This window comes from Pelmatolapia mariae, linkage group LG16_19, assembly GCF_036321145.2.
Source record: "Pelmatolapia mariae isolate MD_Pm_ZW linkage group LG16_19, Pm_UMD_F_2, whole genome shotgun sequence".
Classification (NCBI taxonomy): Eukaryota; Metazoa; Chordata; class Actinopteri; order Cichliformes; family Cichlidae; genus Pelmatolapia; species Pelmatolapia mariae.
Window position 1 is genome coordinate 12,455,390 of NC_086241.1, and position 19,283 is coordinate 12,474,672.

The window sequence follows — 19,283 nt, forward strand, 5'->3', positions numbered from 1 at the left end:
ACCGATTTTTGGGGAAATTTAATTTATGACCAGGCTGAATGTTGCAAAATGTTTTTGTAGACATGGAATCACTGAATATAAAACAAATAATGAAGCGGTCTAAAAGTTTCAGATGTTCAATTTTGCTGATGAGTAATCATTTTAAAAATGTTGTTATTTGGTGCTTTGGTTTCCAAATGTATCTTGTCATTTTTTGAGGTTACATTCATTCACATTTTCTGAACAGCAGAGGAATGTGTGTCATTTTATCTACCTTAGCGTTGATGACTTTGCGTCCAAACAGCAAGTTGCCTTCATTTGCGGCTATAAGAACAGTAGAATTTAGTACTATTTTGACATACTGAATGAAGAGAAAAACAATATTTCGCTCAATGGAGGTTGAAACTTTTAGAAGTGGCAAACATAACATGAACCAAAATTTTGTATTTCAACAGGAGCTTGGAAGGTTGTGTCCGCCCCTGAAAAAAAAAAGAAAAAGAAATTTTTGTTTGGAGGGGGGACAGAAGTCAAAGTTTCGGGTTATTATCTCTTTGTTTTTTTCATGGTGGAAAGATGCTTCCATACTGAAGTGACTGTTTTTAAAAAGGGAACGATAAACACAATGGAAAATATATTCTACAACTAGCTGCTTCTCTCATTTCAATATTAAAATGAAGCAGAAGAGAACAAGATCAGTGATTGCTGTGTTGGTGTACCCGAGAACATCGGCTAGGATAATAAAAACACACCTTAGTGAGGAACATTTGACAAATTTTGAACAAAACAGCTGATACAGTCACCGTAAAGATACATTTTTTTAAAATCAGGAATTGAGTTATGATATATTTTCATCTCTTACAGTGTATTTGTTTAATTTAGGTGTAACAAAACTGGTATTAATCTGCTCTGTTGTTTCCAAATGATGCTTATGATTCATCTCATTCTCATTAAAGAAACAGCTGGACAATGTAGGAAGGATTCTGTTCTTTTTTTTTAATAATCAGAGTGTGTATGATAAGGGTTGTTTAACAATTTGCCAACACAGACACACACACACACACTACATAAACTGCTTGTGCACTTACACAGTTGGCACACTACAGTATTACAGTTTACACATGTATTCAATGAATGAACACATTTTCAATAAACTTGAGTGAATTTCATACTCATGCATGTGTGCACTCCTACTGTACACACACACACAACCTGTCTCCCTCACTGACTACCACTGAGCCTTCCCTGCTCCACTTTTTTTTATCTGTCATCCAGGAGCATGTCAGTGTTTAACCCCCTCCCACGCTGTGACACACACACACACACATATACACACATGCAGCCATTTTCCTTTACAAAAAAAAAACTGCACAAAGTCACTCAAACATTTTTTTACCCTTCTTTCTGTGTTAAAACACACATACACAAACCAGGACACTAGTTTAGACAGACACAGACAGCTGGAGCAGGTATTATAAGTACCTTTCCATTCCTTCTCTTTCCCTTGTTATGCCATTACTGAGGCTGATAGAGTCGGAGCTGTCGTTTTCAGCCTGTGTGTGTGGCCATGTATATGTGTGTGCGTGTGTGTGTGTTGAGAGGTGTCACAGGCTCGCTGCATATTTGCTTTTGGCTCGCAGAAATCATTTAGTTGTCCGGTCAAAAAGGGCATCTGCCATCCAGCCACTCTCCTTTTCTCCGCAGGAGAGCACTCACAACAGTTTAGGAGGCTGCGGGGTTTCTTCCTCATGACTGCATCCAGCATTTAGGCTGCTCTTGGATATTTAAATACTAGAGTGTTGCAACCGTAGCTCAAAATAAGAAGGTTTAAAATTTTTAAGCCTAAACTTGCACTTCCCTGGTGAGTTGGGCTGAGGAGATGCTCAGGCTTTTTTTTAATCCCCTGTGGTGTTTATGGAAGAAATAGTGATGTGGTCTATCAAGTGGCGAAACTAGAGTGTCAGCTGCAGTCAGCGATTATCTCTCAGTAATCACTGCTCTGTTATATTTCAAAGTATCAAGTCATGCGTTTTCTTTGTCCTTTTGTTGTGTCAGGATGTGTAGGATATATTTATGTTGCAAAGATGTAAAGAAAACAAATCAACTCCACTCTGCAGGTGATTAAAAAAATAAATAACACGAATCTTCCTCTATACATTCACACTTAAAAAATCAACATGTCCTTGGTGTGTCCTTCAAATCCTTCACTTTGAAACATCCAAAATGTGTTCATTTTCACAGTTGAATGTTGGTTAAGGTAACATAAAATGCTTTGGACCATGATGAAAATGGCAGGCATCTCACATGTGTAATAGCTTTATGGGGCATGTGATAGTCTGCATGCATGGGGGGCCAAGGTGCCTGCAATAGGGACAAGTGCTTGGCCAATTTGCAGCGTGTTTATTTATGTGTGTGGGTGTAAGAGTAAATATCAGTACACCTTCCTAAACCAAGACTGGCCATAGAACAATGAAACAAGCTCACAATTGTCTGGGGGAATTAAAAAATGCGCTATGCGTAAAAGAATTAGCGGGGCATATATGATAAGAACGCAGAAACATGGCACTGGACAGATTAGGAATAAGACGCACAGGAGCCAGTGGAGATAATCCCGTTATCTCGTTGGACGTAAAATGCCAATGTGAAGCATCCTCAGAGACCAGGATGAACTGAACATGAACTAATGCTGCAGATATACGGCAGGAGGAGTGGGGGCAATCAATACTGGGAAACTGAGGTAAACACTGTTATTCCTGACCTTAAGGAACATCCACGCAGTTTACCGCAATGTCACTGGCGGTCTCCGTACTCCACTCATTGCGATCCCACACACGCGCGCACGCTCCGTGTTCCGTTTGACACCAGTTCGATGTCCCCCCCCGCTAATGACATTGTTTCACCTTTGAGAATTCCCCATCAGTACCAAGAGCGCGTCTCCAATACATAAGAGATTATTGATGAATGGTCGCTGTCAAGTTGAGGAGAAAGGAAGCCGGGGTTCTGCTCATTATAGGCTCGGGATAACCGGGTGCCTGTGGAGACGCACGCCGGTCATCACCTTTTAACCAGAGCGCATTTAACATTACGCACGACAGGAATGCGCGCGTGTACACATGCAGACACGGACACAAGAAATACACAGATAACCACGAATTAAAAAAGCAAAAATACAACACGAGTATAACTCAAAAGACAAAAAGGAAGACAAGCAGACTTACAAAATGACCCTGGGCTCTGTTGGTTCCTCTGTGCGACCCATTGTGATATTTCCGTTACTCCGTTTTAACGGAATCCTCAAATGCCGTGGTCGCAGTCCACGTCTCTGCAAATGTACCAAAGGATCACATAGAGAATGAGGAGAATGGCGAAGATGAAGAGCGCTACTAGGATGGCCTTGGTCACCGGAGAGATGAGCGACTGCATGTCAGGAGCAGAGCCGGGCAGAGCGGCGTGGAGCTCCGCGTCCGTCCGTACTCAGTCTGCTATCTCTCTCGCTCTCCTCCTCTCCTCTCCGCCGCTCCGGTGGCAACTGTTGAGGATGGAGCCTGGGGCTTTGCCGTGCTCAAGCACACACATTTATAACCTGACGCGCATGCACACGCACTCCGCCACGCGAATAGCCTCTCTACCGGCGATCCGGGCGCGCAACGCGTGGGGGCTTCCCTTGCTAGAAGCGGCACAGCAGTGGGTTGTATTTCCCCGGATCCACACTCCCTCGCTGTCTGTCGCACATCAGAAGACGCAGCGACAGGTGAGAATGGACTGATAACACCCGCGCTTCCTGCAAAGAGGACGGCAAAAAAACAACAACAAAAAACACTTGAAATTCACCAATACAATACAATAAAACAAAAGCCCGCACAGATGTTTCCAGACACAGAATGAAAAAGTGCTAAGTTGCGCGTCGAGCTGCTGCACTTATCGGCAAACAGGTTGATTAGTATTCCTCACAGCGGCGTGTGTGAGTGTGCATGCGTATGTGTGTGAGATGGCTGGGGATGACAGGCTATCATCTTATCACGACCCTTCGAACCCCCCTTTTTGGCCAAGCTGTCAGTCCAAGGATTAAAATATAATTCTACATTTTTAATGTTTCCATTTCCACCTGATGCGCGCTTTATTCCTATTTTGTTGTATTACTAATCAGACTAGCCTATGCGGCTGGTACGTCTTGCGCATCTTTTTATAAGTATTAATCCTATAATAAAAAAGAAGATGGTCTGCAAATGCCATCAAAAACTCTTGTCACGTATATTCCATCTGGGCTAATTAAGACAAGGTCGTAACTGATAAGGCTAGAGGATATGCGCCTTTCCTCACATAAAATGCAAGATATCCATGTTTAAACCTATATGACCGATATACGTTAAGAAATTGGGAGTCTGTTTTATTCAGAAAATACAAACACTACATGACAGAAGAGATGACTGCATTAAACAGCTTTTTAATGTGAGCAACAGTTAATAACCCCCGAAAAAGGTCGTGTATTTCTGCATGATATTCCTATCAGATCATCACGGTTACCCACCACCCAAGCGATTCAAAGACATTAAATCACTGAAAAAAAAACGCGCGCTTATTTTAAGTTGCCATTTCCAAAAAAGGTGCAAAACAATAATGGGATCAAAGTCTAGAAATAACTGGGCTATTAAGGCATCACTGATGAACATTTAGGCTGCAGAAGTAGGGCACCGAAAGGACATTATCAGTTGCATGATGAGGAGCGCAGCGTTCACCTCGAATACCACCGTGCACCACTAGATGGCGACAGATTTAAATTTCCATGTCCTGATGATGGTGTATTTGATTATTCCGCACACCATCACTGCACTGTAGTCTTGGATAAGAATCATGACAGCTAAACTGGCTTAATACGCGAAGGTAAGGAGAAATAAAATTAAGTTTTCAATTATTTTCATATCAAATACGCACTACTCACGCGTATTATTGTTTGTCGTGGTAGAGAACAAGGTGGTTAGCGAACGTTAGCTTGTGAAGATTGTGGCCTATTTAGCAGAGTGACTGAGGAAGCTAAAGCCAGTTATCACTGCTAATAAGTAAGGGAAAGTTGTGTTCTGTGTCACACGTGTCGTTTAGTGTGAGCTTAAATTTGCTGTTGAATGCCACATATAAGGAGGTACCGCAGCTATGAAGATGCAGTTGCAAACGAATGTTATATCAAAGGAGAAAGACCAATGTTTGCAGCAAATTGCTAGTGGTTAGCTCACTAGCTTCAAATAGGCCGTAAATGCTCGCGAAGTAGGTGCGTGCATATTGGAACTTCCGTTCTGGGCCTTCAAGGTAAAGTCCCAAGTAATGCGCTTTATATTGCAAGGTTGAGAAAAATACGAGTTCGTAAGGTTCAGACGAACTACACAGTTTGTTTTTCAATGGGAATGGTAAATACTTAAAAGCCTGTTCCGGTATTGTTTACGTAAAGCGTTGAGGAAGCTTTTAATTTGAAGACGCCGTCGCCTGTCTTCCTGTGTTTTCTCCTGCTGTTGTTATGAATGTTTTTGAGGTTTGACGAGCGCAGCTAGCTAGCTAGCTTGCTGCCTATCTAGCAAGCGACTTAAAGCCACTTAACCAAAGTGACACAGAGAGTGCGTTTGCATATGGTACTAAGTGGCTGTCAGTGTGTATTAAAACCCTGACAGATATTTATCGGCCCCGCTGTTTCATTGTTCAGTTTGTGTTAGGAACAGCGTCAAACCTGTAACCAAACGGTCCACAAGTCCAGCGGTAGCTAGCTTTTTGCCAGGTTGAGCTCAAATGATTTTCATGTTAGTCAGCCATCTAATCAGATAGTGCAATGTAACTCGGAATAACATCGGCGTAATACAACCGTAATACAACAGTATATTGTACTGTGGTGGCTGATTGAAATAATCTATTCTCGATATTTAGCTGTGTTTGTGAGAAATATACTAATCTTATGGTTTGACGGTTTAGGTTTATCACTTTACATATACTTGTGGTTCTTTTAAAACATTAGAAAACAGAGTTTAAAGTTTAAATTAGAATATATAAAATCATAACTGCTACACTTGAATGAAGGCAAAAAAATGGAGGAAGAAGGGCAGAATGCAAGCGTACCTGTGCACGTCAAAACACAAGCATGTAAACATACAGACGGCGGCACGTTTCATATGTTCACATGCTCAAAAACAAAAGAGAGAAAATAAGCACAACAGCTTTGAACTGAGACGCTAAACTGGCCAATTTCTACAGATCAGTAAAGATACAGCTCATCTGACTTAGTGTGCAAGAATTTTCTTTATGTAAATAGATTTAAATAGTCTGTTGTTCGTGGTGTAGTGTAAATCTTTCTTTTCATGGTTTCATAGTTTCACTCCGCAATTGGAAATACACGTTTTTTAAGGTAGTCAGACAAAAGTGGACTTCAGAATTAAAATTTTTTTGCTCTGCTCTGTAGAACAGATCTTATAACATTTTACTTTAAAATTTTCAAGTCAAGTTGTTGGAGAACAACAAACATCAATTGATGCTATTGCAAAGTTGACAATTTGCTCAGAAGAGCAATGGCATGGGTTTTCCCCCCACACAATCGCTCTTCTTAATTTAATTTAAGGTCATAAGTCTTAAATTTGGTGAGGTAGCTGTTAATTTTTAAGCGCTTGGTTAGGCCTGTGTGTGTGTTTTTAGTGAATAAAAACCAGTGGGATCTGAAATATAAGTGACTATGTAGAACAACAGTCTTGCTACCTATCCTCAGGCTTAATATGCAAAAATGTTTTTTAAATTAATGTTGACTTTTCGGATCATTCCTAATAGTGAACTAATGTCTGATTCATAAAAGATGCTCAACACAAAAAGCCTTGCTTAAGCAGTTTCTAATAAACTCATAAGTAACTCATTTTCTTCTGTAATCTATGAAACTGAAGTCAGCTTAAATTACCAGCAGTGGCCTCGGGAGGGTTCTCCTTATAATACTATTACAAATATCAGAGATAGCCGTGAAGCAAGAGGTAAAAGCAAACTCTTTGGAGAACAGGCTCATAGTGGTGGTTAAGGAGAGTGAAACCAGACAACAAATATTATCCAGTGGACTAAATAGCGGGTGGAGGAATCCAAACAAGCAGCCTGGAAATGTGTTGCTCCTGCACTGACTGGGGTTGGATAGAATTACAGAACTGTAAAGTACACCAGTGGCTTTGAAAATCGCTCCAGTCTAGACTTAAGATTTGAGGTATGGTCACTTCTGTGCTGTGGTAAGGTTTTGTTTTTGTTTTGTTTTTAACAGGTTTTTCTCTTTAAGCATACTTAAGATAGTTTTATTAATGGGGCCCTAAAGCTCGTTTTGTTGGTTGCCAGGCTTCATACCACCATGGGTGTTTATTTTTATATTCTTTCATATTTATTTTTGGTTCAGTGTTGTGGGGATTGAAAAGAGCTGCCGATTTGCTCGTTTAAAAATAAGTAACCATGACTTATGGGAAACTCAGTTAAAAGTTACTCACATGCAGCAAGTTCTAATCTGTAAATAGACTTAATCCATGCTTGGGAAAGTGAGCCTTCATGGTCACAAAAGGGATCTTGGTGGATATAATTATTTCATCCATGATAGTTTGCAGTTGTATTATGTCCCTTTTGGGTTTTTATTTTAAATACATTCTACTCAATTTGTATATTTTACATTTGTTTTTTTGTAACAGTGTTTCTTTGTTTTTATGTTATAGACTCAAGAGCTACTCTATGTAAGATGAACACTGAGGACAAACTGGAAGGCATGCTGCTGAAGTGCAGCAGTGGAGGAATAGACGGAGGAGGGAGAGTTGGCCTGGGCAGCGGAGGAGGACTGGTGGTGATGACACTCGGGGAACGATCGCTGGCAAACCACCCTCTGCTGGCCGAGGATGACGACGACGAAGACGACGACGAGGACTTGACTCGAAGCTCGCTGGTCACTCACGACCTGGTCCCTCCAGAGCAGCTGATGATGCAGGAGGAGATGACGAAGAATAGCGGTGGAGGAGAAGAGGAGGGAGGAGCCGAGGTGGGAGAGCATTTCCCCCTAAAACTCACGAATAAGTTTCCCTGCTTGCTTCATATGCCAGTGAGTTCACGCTGGTTTAGAAGTAGATCAGATTTTGATAAGCTCATTTCTGTGAGTGCATCTACAGTCTCCACTTGATCAGAGTGAGTTTGCTTTTATGCATTTTATGCTGACTTAGCCTGACATTTTGGACTGTTCAATGCAATCAGTTCTTTTAACACACAAAAAGTACTGTTAGTTAGCTGCTAATACTGCTAACTACTTTCACACAAGTTATTTTAGGTGCCGGAATTTTCCTAAAAATTGGTCAAAAATAGGGAGCTCGCATTAGTGTTTTTTCTTTTCTTTAATGAATGACAGAGATTTTAATTTTATTTTTTCTGTCACTTTGACCCACTTGTTCATATTCAGAAACAGTATATTTGTACACTCTGATCTTCTGGATCAGAATAAACTTGCAGCAAATGTGAACTTTAAAATAGTAATTTTTTATTCTAAGAATACAGCATAATGAGGATAATCTGAATTCACCCTCAGGGACAGGTTTAAAGCATTGCTTCTCCTTAGGAACTTTAAGAGCTGGAATTGTATGGTTTGTGTTGTTTGTCTGTCTGTAATTATTACAGACGGGTTATTTTCAGAAAGCTGAAAAGTGGCTACGTAAATTTTAAAATGCCAGTCAGAGGATTTGAAAACGCTGTCCCTGGCCACCTGGCAGATGTAATCTCTCAGCCTGTTCTGGGTTGTAAGGGGCTGAGGCTTCCCTCTGGTATTTTATGCCTGAGGCAACTGTATGGTGAGATGCCCTCACATTGGTTGATTATGCTCTGCTTGCCCAGTTGCACCTGTCTGACCTGGATAAAGTGGTAGCTGGCTGGGTGGCCCTTAAAATAGGTCATGTGCGATATTCAATGTCTAAATGACTATGGTCCTACTTTTACAGTTGAGCATCAAGCAGGAGCTGAAGTTGTCTGAGCCAGCGGTCTATATAAAGAAAGACAAAAAGGCAATCAAGGATCTGACGATGTGTCCCAAGAAGAAAAAAAGGAAGCAGCGATCACCAGCAAAGGTGAATTCCATCTGTGGAATTTTTATATTTTTAAAATACCAGGGACGGTTGTGAAAATTCAACACTACATGTGTTCTTTTTTACCCCCTTTGTAGATTCTCAGCATCAATGACGATGGCTCATTGGGCATACCAAACCCCAAGTGTCACGTCTGTACTCACTGTAATGCTGCGTTCAGAACAAACTACCATCTACAGAGGCATGTCTTCATTCACACTGGTATGAATAAGCCTGGCATGTATACAAATATGTAAAACATGTTGCTGTGAAATTAGATATGTTGACAGTAGGGGATCTTTCAGTCATCAAAGGAAGCTAAAAACTAAAAACAACTGGTTTTCATATATGTTACTGAAAACCTAGGTGAGAAGCCGTTTCAGTGCAGCCAGTGTGACATGCGCTTTATTCAGAAATATCTTCTCCAGAGACATGAGAAGATCCACACCGGTGAGTAACAAACAGTTTGGCAAAATTCTCAATTGTTATTATAATTATTGTTATGTTAGCCTGAACTTTTTTCTTTTTAAATACTTGTCTCTAGGTGAGAAGCCTTTTCGCTGTGATGAGTGTGGGATGAGGTTCATCCAGAAGTACCACATGGAGAGGCACAAAAGGACTCACAGTGGAGAGAAGCCCTACCAATGTGACTATTGTCACCAGGTACTATTCTTTTGATTGCTTGTAAATTAGTGTACTTGTAAGCTCCAAAATTGGTAAATATTTTAATTAGACAGACATAAAAGGTCTATTTCAAACCTTTAGTTCAGTCATTTTGGTTCAGACAAAGGGGACTTAAAATGTGTTGGGGTTTTTTGGTCTTCTGTTCACTGACTTTTAAAAAGAAATTTGTGAACTAGTTTTCTTTGGGTTATTTCACAACGACACTGTGGTCCCTTTAAATTGAGCTCTGGCTCATTTTTCCCCTTGGTGCGGTTCATTTGTGCAGATGTCAAGATGTGTGCTCTGCTGCTGACAACCACACCGAGACCCTTTGAAAAGGGTGGTCAGTGGGAGGTTCTAGCTAAATACCTTCTTGCATTCTGGGATGTGGCAGAGTACACAATCTGTACAATATTGCCATTTCCATGCAACCCAAACTTCAGGTGGACTTCAAAACAGTATAATAGGGATGACAACTTGACAATCTCGCATAATCATGGCTTTAGGAGTGAATTTTCAGTGTAGTCCAGTTGTCCAGACCTTAAGCACCTTCCTGTTTCTGGCCAGTAAGTGGACTGATCATTCTCACGTAGTTTTTAGTATCGCGTTTTAGTTAATTTGGAGCTAGCTTGTAATTTTCTTTGAAAAGAAAGCAGAATGTGCAAACATATCAAACTCATCAGTTGAACAGATGAATTACAAGTGTGAAGATCTCCTGTGTGTGGCTGTATTTGTGTATTTGAATAGTATGTGGTACAGTGGTTGGCTGTAATATAAAACATGTATGAATATGTGTGGAAAAAGGATGAGGATTGTAAAGCGCTTTCAGTGGTCAGTAAGTCTAGAAATGCACTATGTAAACGCCACCCTATTTCAAGAAAACGCAGGTAGAGACAGGATGATCTTCTGTCTTTTATTTTGACTCCATTAACTGACTTATCACAAAAGAACACAAACCCTAAATATTGCAGTGTAAACTGTCATTGATTGCTTAGTCAGGCTAAAATTCTTTGCTGACATGTTAACAATTTGCTTGTAAGGATAGGAATGCCTGCTAAACAGTTATTACACAAGATATTTTTTAAAGTAGTTCAGCTTCTGTGAATTTGTTGAGTCCCATTAAACTTCTAAATGCTGTGTTTAAGACCTTTAGACTAAAAATAGTCGGCTTAAAACTTAGTCTGGTTAAATGGTGTTTTTGGCATTCAGCTTTTTTTGCCATGCTAAAAAGATTGTGTGATTAAAAACACATTTGGTGTGAAAACACTATCACTAGTGCTCATATTAAAGACCTTTATGGCTGTAGAGAGTAGACAGGAAGAGTAAAATTGTGAACTCAAATAGCAGTCATATATACCCAGCTATAGATAACCCAATATTAGAGCCAGTAATGAAGGTTCAGCTGTTTTGTGCACTGGTTAAATAGTTAATGAAAGTACAGAAAGTGGAAAGTGCTTTAATAAACCGTGATGGGTTTTTTTTGTTTGTTTTTTTTGTTATTGTGTAACATGTATAAAATAAATGCATTGTGTCCTCTTTCTGCAGTACTTTTCCAGAACAGACCGGGTTTTAAAGCACAGAAGAATGTGTCACGAGAACAGAGAGCGAAAGGCAAACAAGACTGCCGGTAAAGTCGGACCTTTACGTGAAGCAGACTCTTTAGGGCCCCCCTTTGTTGCCAAAGAGTGCTCACTGCCCAAGAAAAAGCGCCAAAAGTGTACAGACAAGAGTTCAGGAGCTTCCACTACTGCCCAGACAGAAGGGCACACTTTTACCGTGGTAGAAACAGAAGAGAAAGAGGAGCAAAAGGGAAGTCTTTCTCTATATGCTGTGTCCTCCAAAGTCAAACATGAGTACGTGATTGCTGACTACTCTGTGGACCTTCCTGAAGAAACGGCTAACCAACACCAAGATGGCGACGTCTCTTCGGAAGAAACAACTTCGCCTAAGCTACTTCTGAAGAAAGTCCCCAAGCGGAGTCTTAAGCAGTCGACTGAACAAACTCCTCCTTGCTTGTCCACTTTACCCTCCTTTGAGGAAAATACTAAGGTGACACAGTACACCTTTGAGATCGTGGACAAGCAAGGCCTCTTAGATGTAGAAGGCAACAGTGAACTCGAGTCAGTTGAATCTCTTCAAGGAGGACAAACAAAACCAGCAGCCAGCAGCACAAACTATGACGACGCGATGCAGTTTCTCAAGAAGAAACGTTACCTTCAAGCTGCAATGGCTAACAACAGCCGGGATTATGGCCTGAACACGAGCAGCATCTCCTCTCAGCCACCTGTTACACAAACTGTGGTGTCAACAGTCATCGACGAAACTGTTCCCGCCACCATCCTGGAGCCCCAACCGATGAACACAGAGATTAAGACTCCTCATGACAAGAATGTTTTGCCTGATGAGGTTCTTCAGACACTGTTGGACCACTACTCCAACAAAGCCAATGGGCAATCAGACATTTCTTTCAGCGTGGCTGACACAGAGGTTACCTCAAGTATATCTATTAATTCCTCCGATGTTTCAGACAGCAGTCCGGTCGAGAGCCTCGGAGCATCTAGTGCTCAGGCTCAGCCACCTGCTGAGAAAGTGAGTCTCTTGCAAGAATACTCCAAATTTCTCCAGCAAGCACTGGAGAGGACCAGTCAGAATGACAGCTACCTGACCAGCCAGAGCCTCAGCTTGGTCTCTGAAAACCCCACGTTAGCTGGACAGCCTCTGTTCTCCACAGAGAAACAGTTTCCTTCCCCCAGCAGGTTCAAATCAGGGATGAGCTCTCCACTAAGGTCCACCTTAGAGAAACCTCACTTCGGGTTGCTGGTCGGGGACTCCCAGCACTCGTTTTCCTTTTCAGGCGACGAGACCACCCCTCCCTCTGCGGTGTCCCCAGCTGAGGAGGACTTTCTGGAGCAGGTCTCACCCTCAAAAAAGACTGACTCTTCACAAGGGATACTACAGACTTTTCAAATAAGCTCCTTTGAACAGAACTTCAAATCTCATTTCCAGACGTCAAAATCTGCAGCCTCCTCGCAGTTTACGGTTGCCAATGGACAAGTGAGTGTTCGAGGACACAGCACAGAATTCTCAGAGTTCCCTTTAGTCCGAGTCACTGAGACCAGGTCTCAACTGAACTCATCCCCTGACGTTTCGACCAGTGAATCGTTTGGCTGAAGAAATGGAGGCGGGAGCGTTCATTTCTGTTCATCGTTTCTGTGGCACTTTATCTCGTCTTTCCTGTGTTTTTGCCAAATCAAATCCCACTGCAAACGAGGGGTCTTTCTTTCTTTTTCTTTGTGTAAAGCAGTTATAATTTTGTGTTTTTACGTTCTAAACTTCTTAAACAGGAATACTGAAAAATGATAATCATACTATAATTAGCATTTCCCCTTTTGGAAAAAAAATCAAACTTCCTCCAGAATGTACATTATGAGATTAAGCGACCAAAGTGTAATGCAGGAGATTAATATTCTCTAATTCCATTGCCATTATTTTTAATGTTTGTGTCAATCATTTTGCCTTGCACACTTAACGATCAAGTCACACTTGCTGCTTAATGCAATATTTACACTTATTAAAATGTAGTTTGCGTCTATGTACACTTTTTTTTTCCCCCCCTGAATTTTTCGACTGCACTGGGGGTTGGGTGGTCCAGAGCTGCACAAACCTACTGTTATTGATACTTTTTCCTTATGAATGTGTTAATTTTTTTCTGCATTTGAAGATCAAAATCTGTAATTCAACTGAGCTGAAATGAAACGGGGCCACATAAGTTTGTCCTGCTCCCAAAAATCAGGCCCCCTTCCCCCATGGCGGTGGTAGATTTTTATTTTTTATTTTTTTGCTTTAGCTACTTCCCCTTGCTCTTTGTTTTGTTTTTTTTTGTTTTTCAAAAAATATCACTTAGAGCTTTTTTCTTTATTCCAGCAGTTAAACTGTCCTCTGACACGCACGGTGACACAAAGTTGCGTTACCTATTAAGGGTATTTCTGCAGGATGTGTGTAATGAACGGTACAGGATAGATTTGACTGATTGTGTTTGTGCTACCTGGGATCGAGTTCACTATCCATTTTGCAGATTTGAATAATAGGTATATGAAATTAAATTTAACATCATGTGAATTAATGTATTCCCTTTTGGATTTCTGGTTACTGATTTTACAAACATGACTAGTGCAGGATAGACTGACTGCGCTATTTGGGCAATGTTTTGGGGTTTCGTTTTTTTTTTCCTCCATGCCCCCCCCCCCAAAAAAAAAAAAAAAAATGGTTTTGGCCGTCAAATAGCTGCAAACATTTAATGGTTGCAGGATCATTCTTAGCTTCTGTTGTTAAAATGCATAAAGATTCAGGGTTGTGCTATGTGTTCACACAGTTTGGACGTTTTTCACGTGTACATTTATATTAGATTATCACAGTATGTATAAGTCACTTTTTGTTAAGAGATTAGTGAGACTAACCACTTAATTAGTTTAAGTAGAAATTCAAACTAATTCACTTTTTCTTTGATCACTTAAAAGGACGTAGCTCTTATAAGGGAAACAAACTTAAAGTTCACGATCCCTTGTATTCAAGAGAATTTGATTAAAATGAGCAGTTTATTATTTTGTGCCTTCTTTTAAAAGAAATATTACAATTTCCTTTAGTCATTCCTGCACAATGCATTTATTTCTACTTGGTCTACGCTCTAAGGCTACTAGTTCCACTTGCACAATACAGACAAGCACATAAGCTATCAACATGTTCACACCTTCATACTTTAAGACCTGGGAGCTTTATTTAGTTTTGCCTTTTAATATTGTATTATTTTTAAGATTTTAGCAGAGACATATCACCAAACTTAATAATCAACATATTATCTGTAGTTGGGAGGAGTTAACATGTCACGGACTCTTCTCCAGTATGTGTGTAAGTACAGATTTAAGTTGTAGATGTCTAGATTTGCTGATAATCACTGATTTGCTGGAATCTGGTCAGACTCATCTGTACGGGCCTTGTTGAAACCATGCAGTTTTAAACGGGAGTGGCAATGAGTTAAGTCTTTTCTGTACTTCATTACACTGTTGATTGTCGTTCACGTCTTAGGTGCTATTGTGTTAAACAATGTTTTTATTTTTTTGTTTTTCGTGCACCATCCAGTTTAGGTTTGAAACCAATGTTAAGCTCCCTCTTGTTACAGCTCCTCTGACAATCAGGGACACACAGAACCACGTTAATCATCGAATACTTTATTCTTCCTCAATGATCATTCCCTCTAGAATGTATAGAAGATATCCTGCTGTAAATACATTGTATATTTTTATGCTCTGAGAAGTACTGTTAGGTTTTATTTTGGTCCATAGAAAGACAAGGCGTGTGCAAGAAACACTTTTTGTCAGTGAATTTGGCAAGTTAATTTGTTTTTTAAGCATTTATGAGATTCAATAATGAAACGGTCCATCTTCCTGAGAAAATGTGGCTTTTGCAGAAATCTCACCACTGTATCAAAAGAAATTTTTTTATTATATTTTCAGTTTAATTGGTGATTGATCAAAGTGAATTTAGATTTTTGTGAATGTCCATTATGATGGGTTTTACTGTATAACTATCATCCATATAATATATTGAAATAATTCCTTTTCAACATATTTAAAGTAAAAAAAAATGTTCTTAGTGGCAGAAACAATCCTCCATTCAACAGCTGTGAGCGTCTTGAATTTGTGTTAAAATATCACTTAAAAGTTATAGTGTGGTTGAAATACCTCACTAGCTGCCCTTTTTTTTTTATTGTAAGCAGTCTTTAAAAGCACAGTACAGATAGAAATGATGGTTTTGTAAATTGTACCCCATTCAGTTCTTTGAATTTTGAATTCAGTTAAAGTGGAAACCTATTGGAGATTAATGAAGTATGTGAGCAGTACGATGAATATTTCTTTTTAATTAACTATTGTCAGTAACCTGACCATAAGTGTCCTTGTATAAGCTAGAGAAATCTCATTTGTGTGCGTGCGTGTATGCGTGTGTGTGTGTAAAAAGATCTGAATTTTTTGATAAAAAGCTATTTTTGAAACATGTCATTTAAAGCACTGATATGTACAGTATATCATATGCAGTCATTCTCGCTACCCTCATTTATCTCTGTATAAGTCGTTTGTGTCAAGGTTTTTCAAATACAGATGGGAATCTGAACTTTTCCTTGATTTTAAAGAATTTGACAAGGAAGCCTACTGCTTCACAGTAAGGTTGGTCTTACGTTAGGTTTATTCTGCATGGTCTCTGACTTGTTGGGTCAAGTGAACTTGTTTTATGGATAATGTGCAGCTTTAATTGTAGCTGATTATTTTCAGTCAAGTAACCCATATGATTAGACTTTTGCAATATACAATGATTTGTAAGCAATCTGATTAAATTGTTTTTGATTGTTGTGTGTCATGTCCTTATAAATAAATAATTCACAGCATGTGATCTTGAATTGTTGTTGATGTACAGAAGGCGTGCAGCTGCTGGTGAAACTGAGTGTGGGTGGGTAAATGTGTTTCCTGCTGGAAAGCAGCCAGAAAAGAGAGATATAAAGAGACGCTGGGATATTTGTTATGGTGTGTTAGGGGAATTCGAGGGGAGTAGAAGTGCTGCAGAAGACTGTTTTCATAGGTACACACTCGTACAGTAACACATTGAAAATCTTTCACCATATCATGGTACACGGTGACATCTTTTTCAACAGGTCCAAAACCTGAAGATATATTCAGTTTACAGTGATATAAAAGTGCAAAGCATAGAATTCTCACATTGGAGAGCGTTGGAAAAAGAACTGTTAATGTTTATCGTGGAAAAATATATGGAAAAACGTATATCAGAATAGTTTGGTCTTAATTTTCTGACAAACTATTTGCTCAAGCACTGTAAGCCTTTATCAGAGCCTAGTAAACCATGAAGGTCAACCAGCATGCACAACAACAGGACCTCCCCCCAAGTGAAATGCAGCTATCAAATACACCTGTGCTTTCCTGCTACCATACAGTACTGTGGGAAAACCTTCAGCTACCCCTCATTTCGTTATATTTTGCTTCCATTTAGTCTTTCTTGTAATTTTTAAAGTGGTGTTTAGCGGGTGTTCTCCAGACTTTCTGAAAGTTCTCTGAACATGGCTACTTTTATACTCTATTTAAGCATAAAAAGGCACCTAACTCAAAGGATGAACCAGTGTTGTGTCTACATATAACAGAAAACTGAGCAAAGGAGTGTGTTTAAATTGTATCTTTAGGCACTTTAATATTAGCAGTCTGTCCCAAAAACATTTCTTTAGCCGAATCTACAAAAAATCCCAAAGCTAACACAGACTGGCATAAAAAACACCAAGAATGTTATTCCTTAAAATATGGGGTCCAGAAAAGATCTGACACAGGACCTGAGAGATTCATCTGGTCCTTCAGTTGAATTTCAGTTGTTCACTGAGGCCTCATTAGAAATTGTCTCGGTGGAAGGGTGGCTGTCAGGAAGCCATTTTTAAGGAAGAGGAAACTGGAGGGAAAGGGTGATGTAGTGATGAACCCAGATATTAAATGTTTGGTTCAAATCATTGTCAGTATGTGTAGAGAGGGCCAGGAGAGAGGTAAAACAGTGTATATAGCCATCTGTGAGACGCAATGGAGGCTCTGCCCTGGCAGCATTTCAACCAGTAGTGTTGAGGATTTTGATCTTTAATGGGAAACAGCTGATTGGTAATGACTTTATTTCTCACCATGGCAATGATCCAAAACACAGTCTTCATGCAGTAAAAGAATACTTGGATGAGAAATCTGACTGGCCTCCCCAGATCACAGAGAGCCAGCCAACATCCAAAGAGGAGCTTTTAATGTCCTTTAAGAATCCCGGAGAACTATTCCTGAAGCTTATTAAAAGAAATTACAGCAAAGTTTGCCTAAGAGAGTTCAGACTGTGATGAAAGATGGCCATACCAATGCTTGGCATAATCATCTTAAACCATGAAAATGTAAAATATTTTCATTGTGCTATTGTACAGGGAAACTCCAAGTTTTGTTTTCTGTTATTTATTTATTTTTGAATATGTGTTTAGACTGATGTGTTTTCTGATCTGATTGGTAACTTATTGACTGGAATAAGACTCAGAAAACATCCCCACAGTCTGAAATCCAAACGTGTTTCAGGAAATAACTCCATAAAAAGGATCAAATCCATGTGGATGCATTTTTCAGCTAATCATTACTAGCATTACCTGCCGCAGGACTTGCCAAAGCAAACACGAGATCCTTGTGCAAATGCTCCAACACATCCCGGAAAGGTGAGCAGTAACCGCATGCCTAAGTTGCCTGCTGGCAGCTGACGTATCCATATGACGAACACGTTGTCATACTGAGTGGATTTAAAGGAAAGTGGGAAAGTGGAATGGATTTATTTTTTCTTTAATTTTTAAAAAATTGCAAGCAGTGGATGAAATGAGATTGTGAAAGGTAAGGTGTCGCTGAGTTAATCTAGCTAAGAAACTGTTTGAAAGAAGACCGCCACTCACACCAAACTCTATTGAGAAAACTGCCAATTTTAAGACTAGAGCACACCTCGGTTTTCATAATGGCGTATATCACCAGGAGCTTATTTTGAACATTTAAAATGATTACACTTTCTGATATGCTGTCTCTCCATAAACATAACTATTATTATTATTATCATTCATTTCAACATTTTGTTTTCTAACTAGGAAACAATGAATTCACATGTTTGTTATAATTCTTCGTTTATTTATCTGGAAACAGAAGCCTCTGAGGTAAAAGCAGTGATGCTAACAACTATTTACTGTTTGTCACATCGCAGAGGAGCACACCCTGCTGCATCCGGGTGTCCTCAAGCTGCACCTGTTGCTGTTTAACCAGGATAAACAGTGCTATTCTTTCCAAGACGACCGCTACAAATGCCTGTGCTACCGTACTGTTTACTATGCCAGGAAAAACCGTATGCTCCAATCATAGATTGCATATCTTCACAATTATGAGTGTTTTGAATGCGGCATGCCAGAATTACCCAGTAACATGCTGTGATATTTCAATTTCCCAGTAGTTTCTGAACGGAAATGTATTAGACTAGTAAGTAAGAAGGAAATCAAGTTTTATCGGATGTTTTAATTGGGATATTATACATGTTTTATCCTCTTATTCCTTTTTCTAGTTTTAAGTCTAGACTTTACGATTTTTGCCGAGGAAAAATCATATACATGATAGCATTATGTAAAATATGTTTGGGGGGTATTTTCTGTTTTGGGGTGGGTTTTTTGTCTTCTCGGGGGATTGCTTCTTATAAAATACACGTTTAAGACAGAAATGTTCTAAAATATAAATTAGAATATTTGACAAATCTGTCACAAACGTGTTTAAATTTAAAAATATATTGTTATTTAAAACAAACTGTATTGACCTTTTTTTCCCAGATGTGAAACACTCGACTTTAAACCTCTAAAAAAAATTTTTTTTATTCAGGAGTGCCGGGAATTAACTGTAAATTGGAAAATTTGTAAATTTCAGAACTTATGGATAACATTATAATGATGTTTTAGCTTTAAAAATGCGGATGGGT

General features: G+C 39.5%; 2 protein-coding genes across 3 annotated transcripts in view; one reads left to right on the forward strand and one right to left on the reverse strand.

Moving 5' to 3' along the window:
- The window catches only part of LOC134644314 (dehydrogenase/reductase SDR family member on chromosome X-like), a 49,872-nt gene extending 45,952 nt beyond the window's left edge, over window positions 1–3,920 (reverse strand). Inside the window, exon 1 of the mRNA XM_063497233.1 lies at window positions 3,195–3,920. The gene's annotated coding sequence lies outside the window, so the exon portion shown is untranslated. The remainder of the gene's footprint in view (window positions 1–3,194) is intronic.
- Window positions 3,921–4,754: 834 nt separating this feature from the next.
- Window positions 4,755–16,170, forward strand: znf148 (zinc finger protein 148). Of its 2 annotated transcripts, none has more exons than XM_063498871.1 (7): window positions 4,755–4,857; window positions 7,677–8,053; window positions 8,937–9,062; window positions 9,158–9,281; window positions 9,426–9,509; window positions 9,604–9,722; window positions 11,268–16,170. In XM_063498871.1, the coding sequence occupies exons 2-7, from the start codon at window positions 7,700–7,702 to the stop codon at window positions 12,891–12,893; spliced, it is 2,433 nt and encodes an 810-aa protein (XP_063354941.1). In that variant the 5' UTR covers window positions 4,755–4,857; window positions 7,677–7,699; the 3' UTR covers window positions 12,894–16,170. The 2 variants fall into 2 exon arrangements, with proteins under 2 accessions (XP_063354941.1, XP_063354942.1); XM_063498872.1 differs by having other exon boundaries at window positions 7,677–7,993.
- Window positions 16,171–19,283: the final 3,113 nt, after the last annotated feature.

What these genes read in the sequence shown, in the direction of transcription:
- znf148 (XM_063498871.1), top strand. Translation starts at nt 7,700, where the DNA reads ATGAACACTGAGGACAAACTGGAAGGCATGCTGCTGAAGTGCAGCAGT. An exon ending in GCATGTCTTCATTCACACTG is followed by an intron (nt 9,282 to 9,425) that starts GTATGAATAAGC and finishes CTGAAAACCTAG; the next exon opens with GTGAGAAGCCGTTTCAGTGC. An exon ending in ACATGAGAAGATCCACACCG is followed by an intron (nt 9,510 to 9,603) that starts GTGAGTAACAAA and finishes ACTTGTCTCTAG; the next exon opens with GTGAGAAGCCTTTTCGCTGT.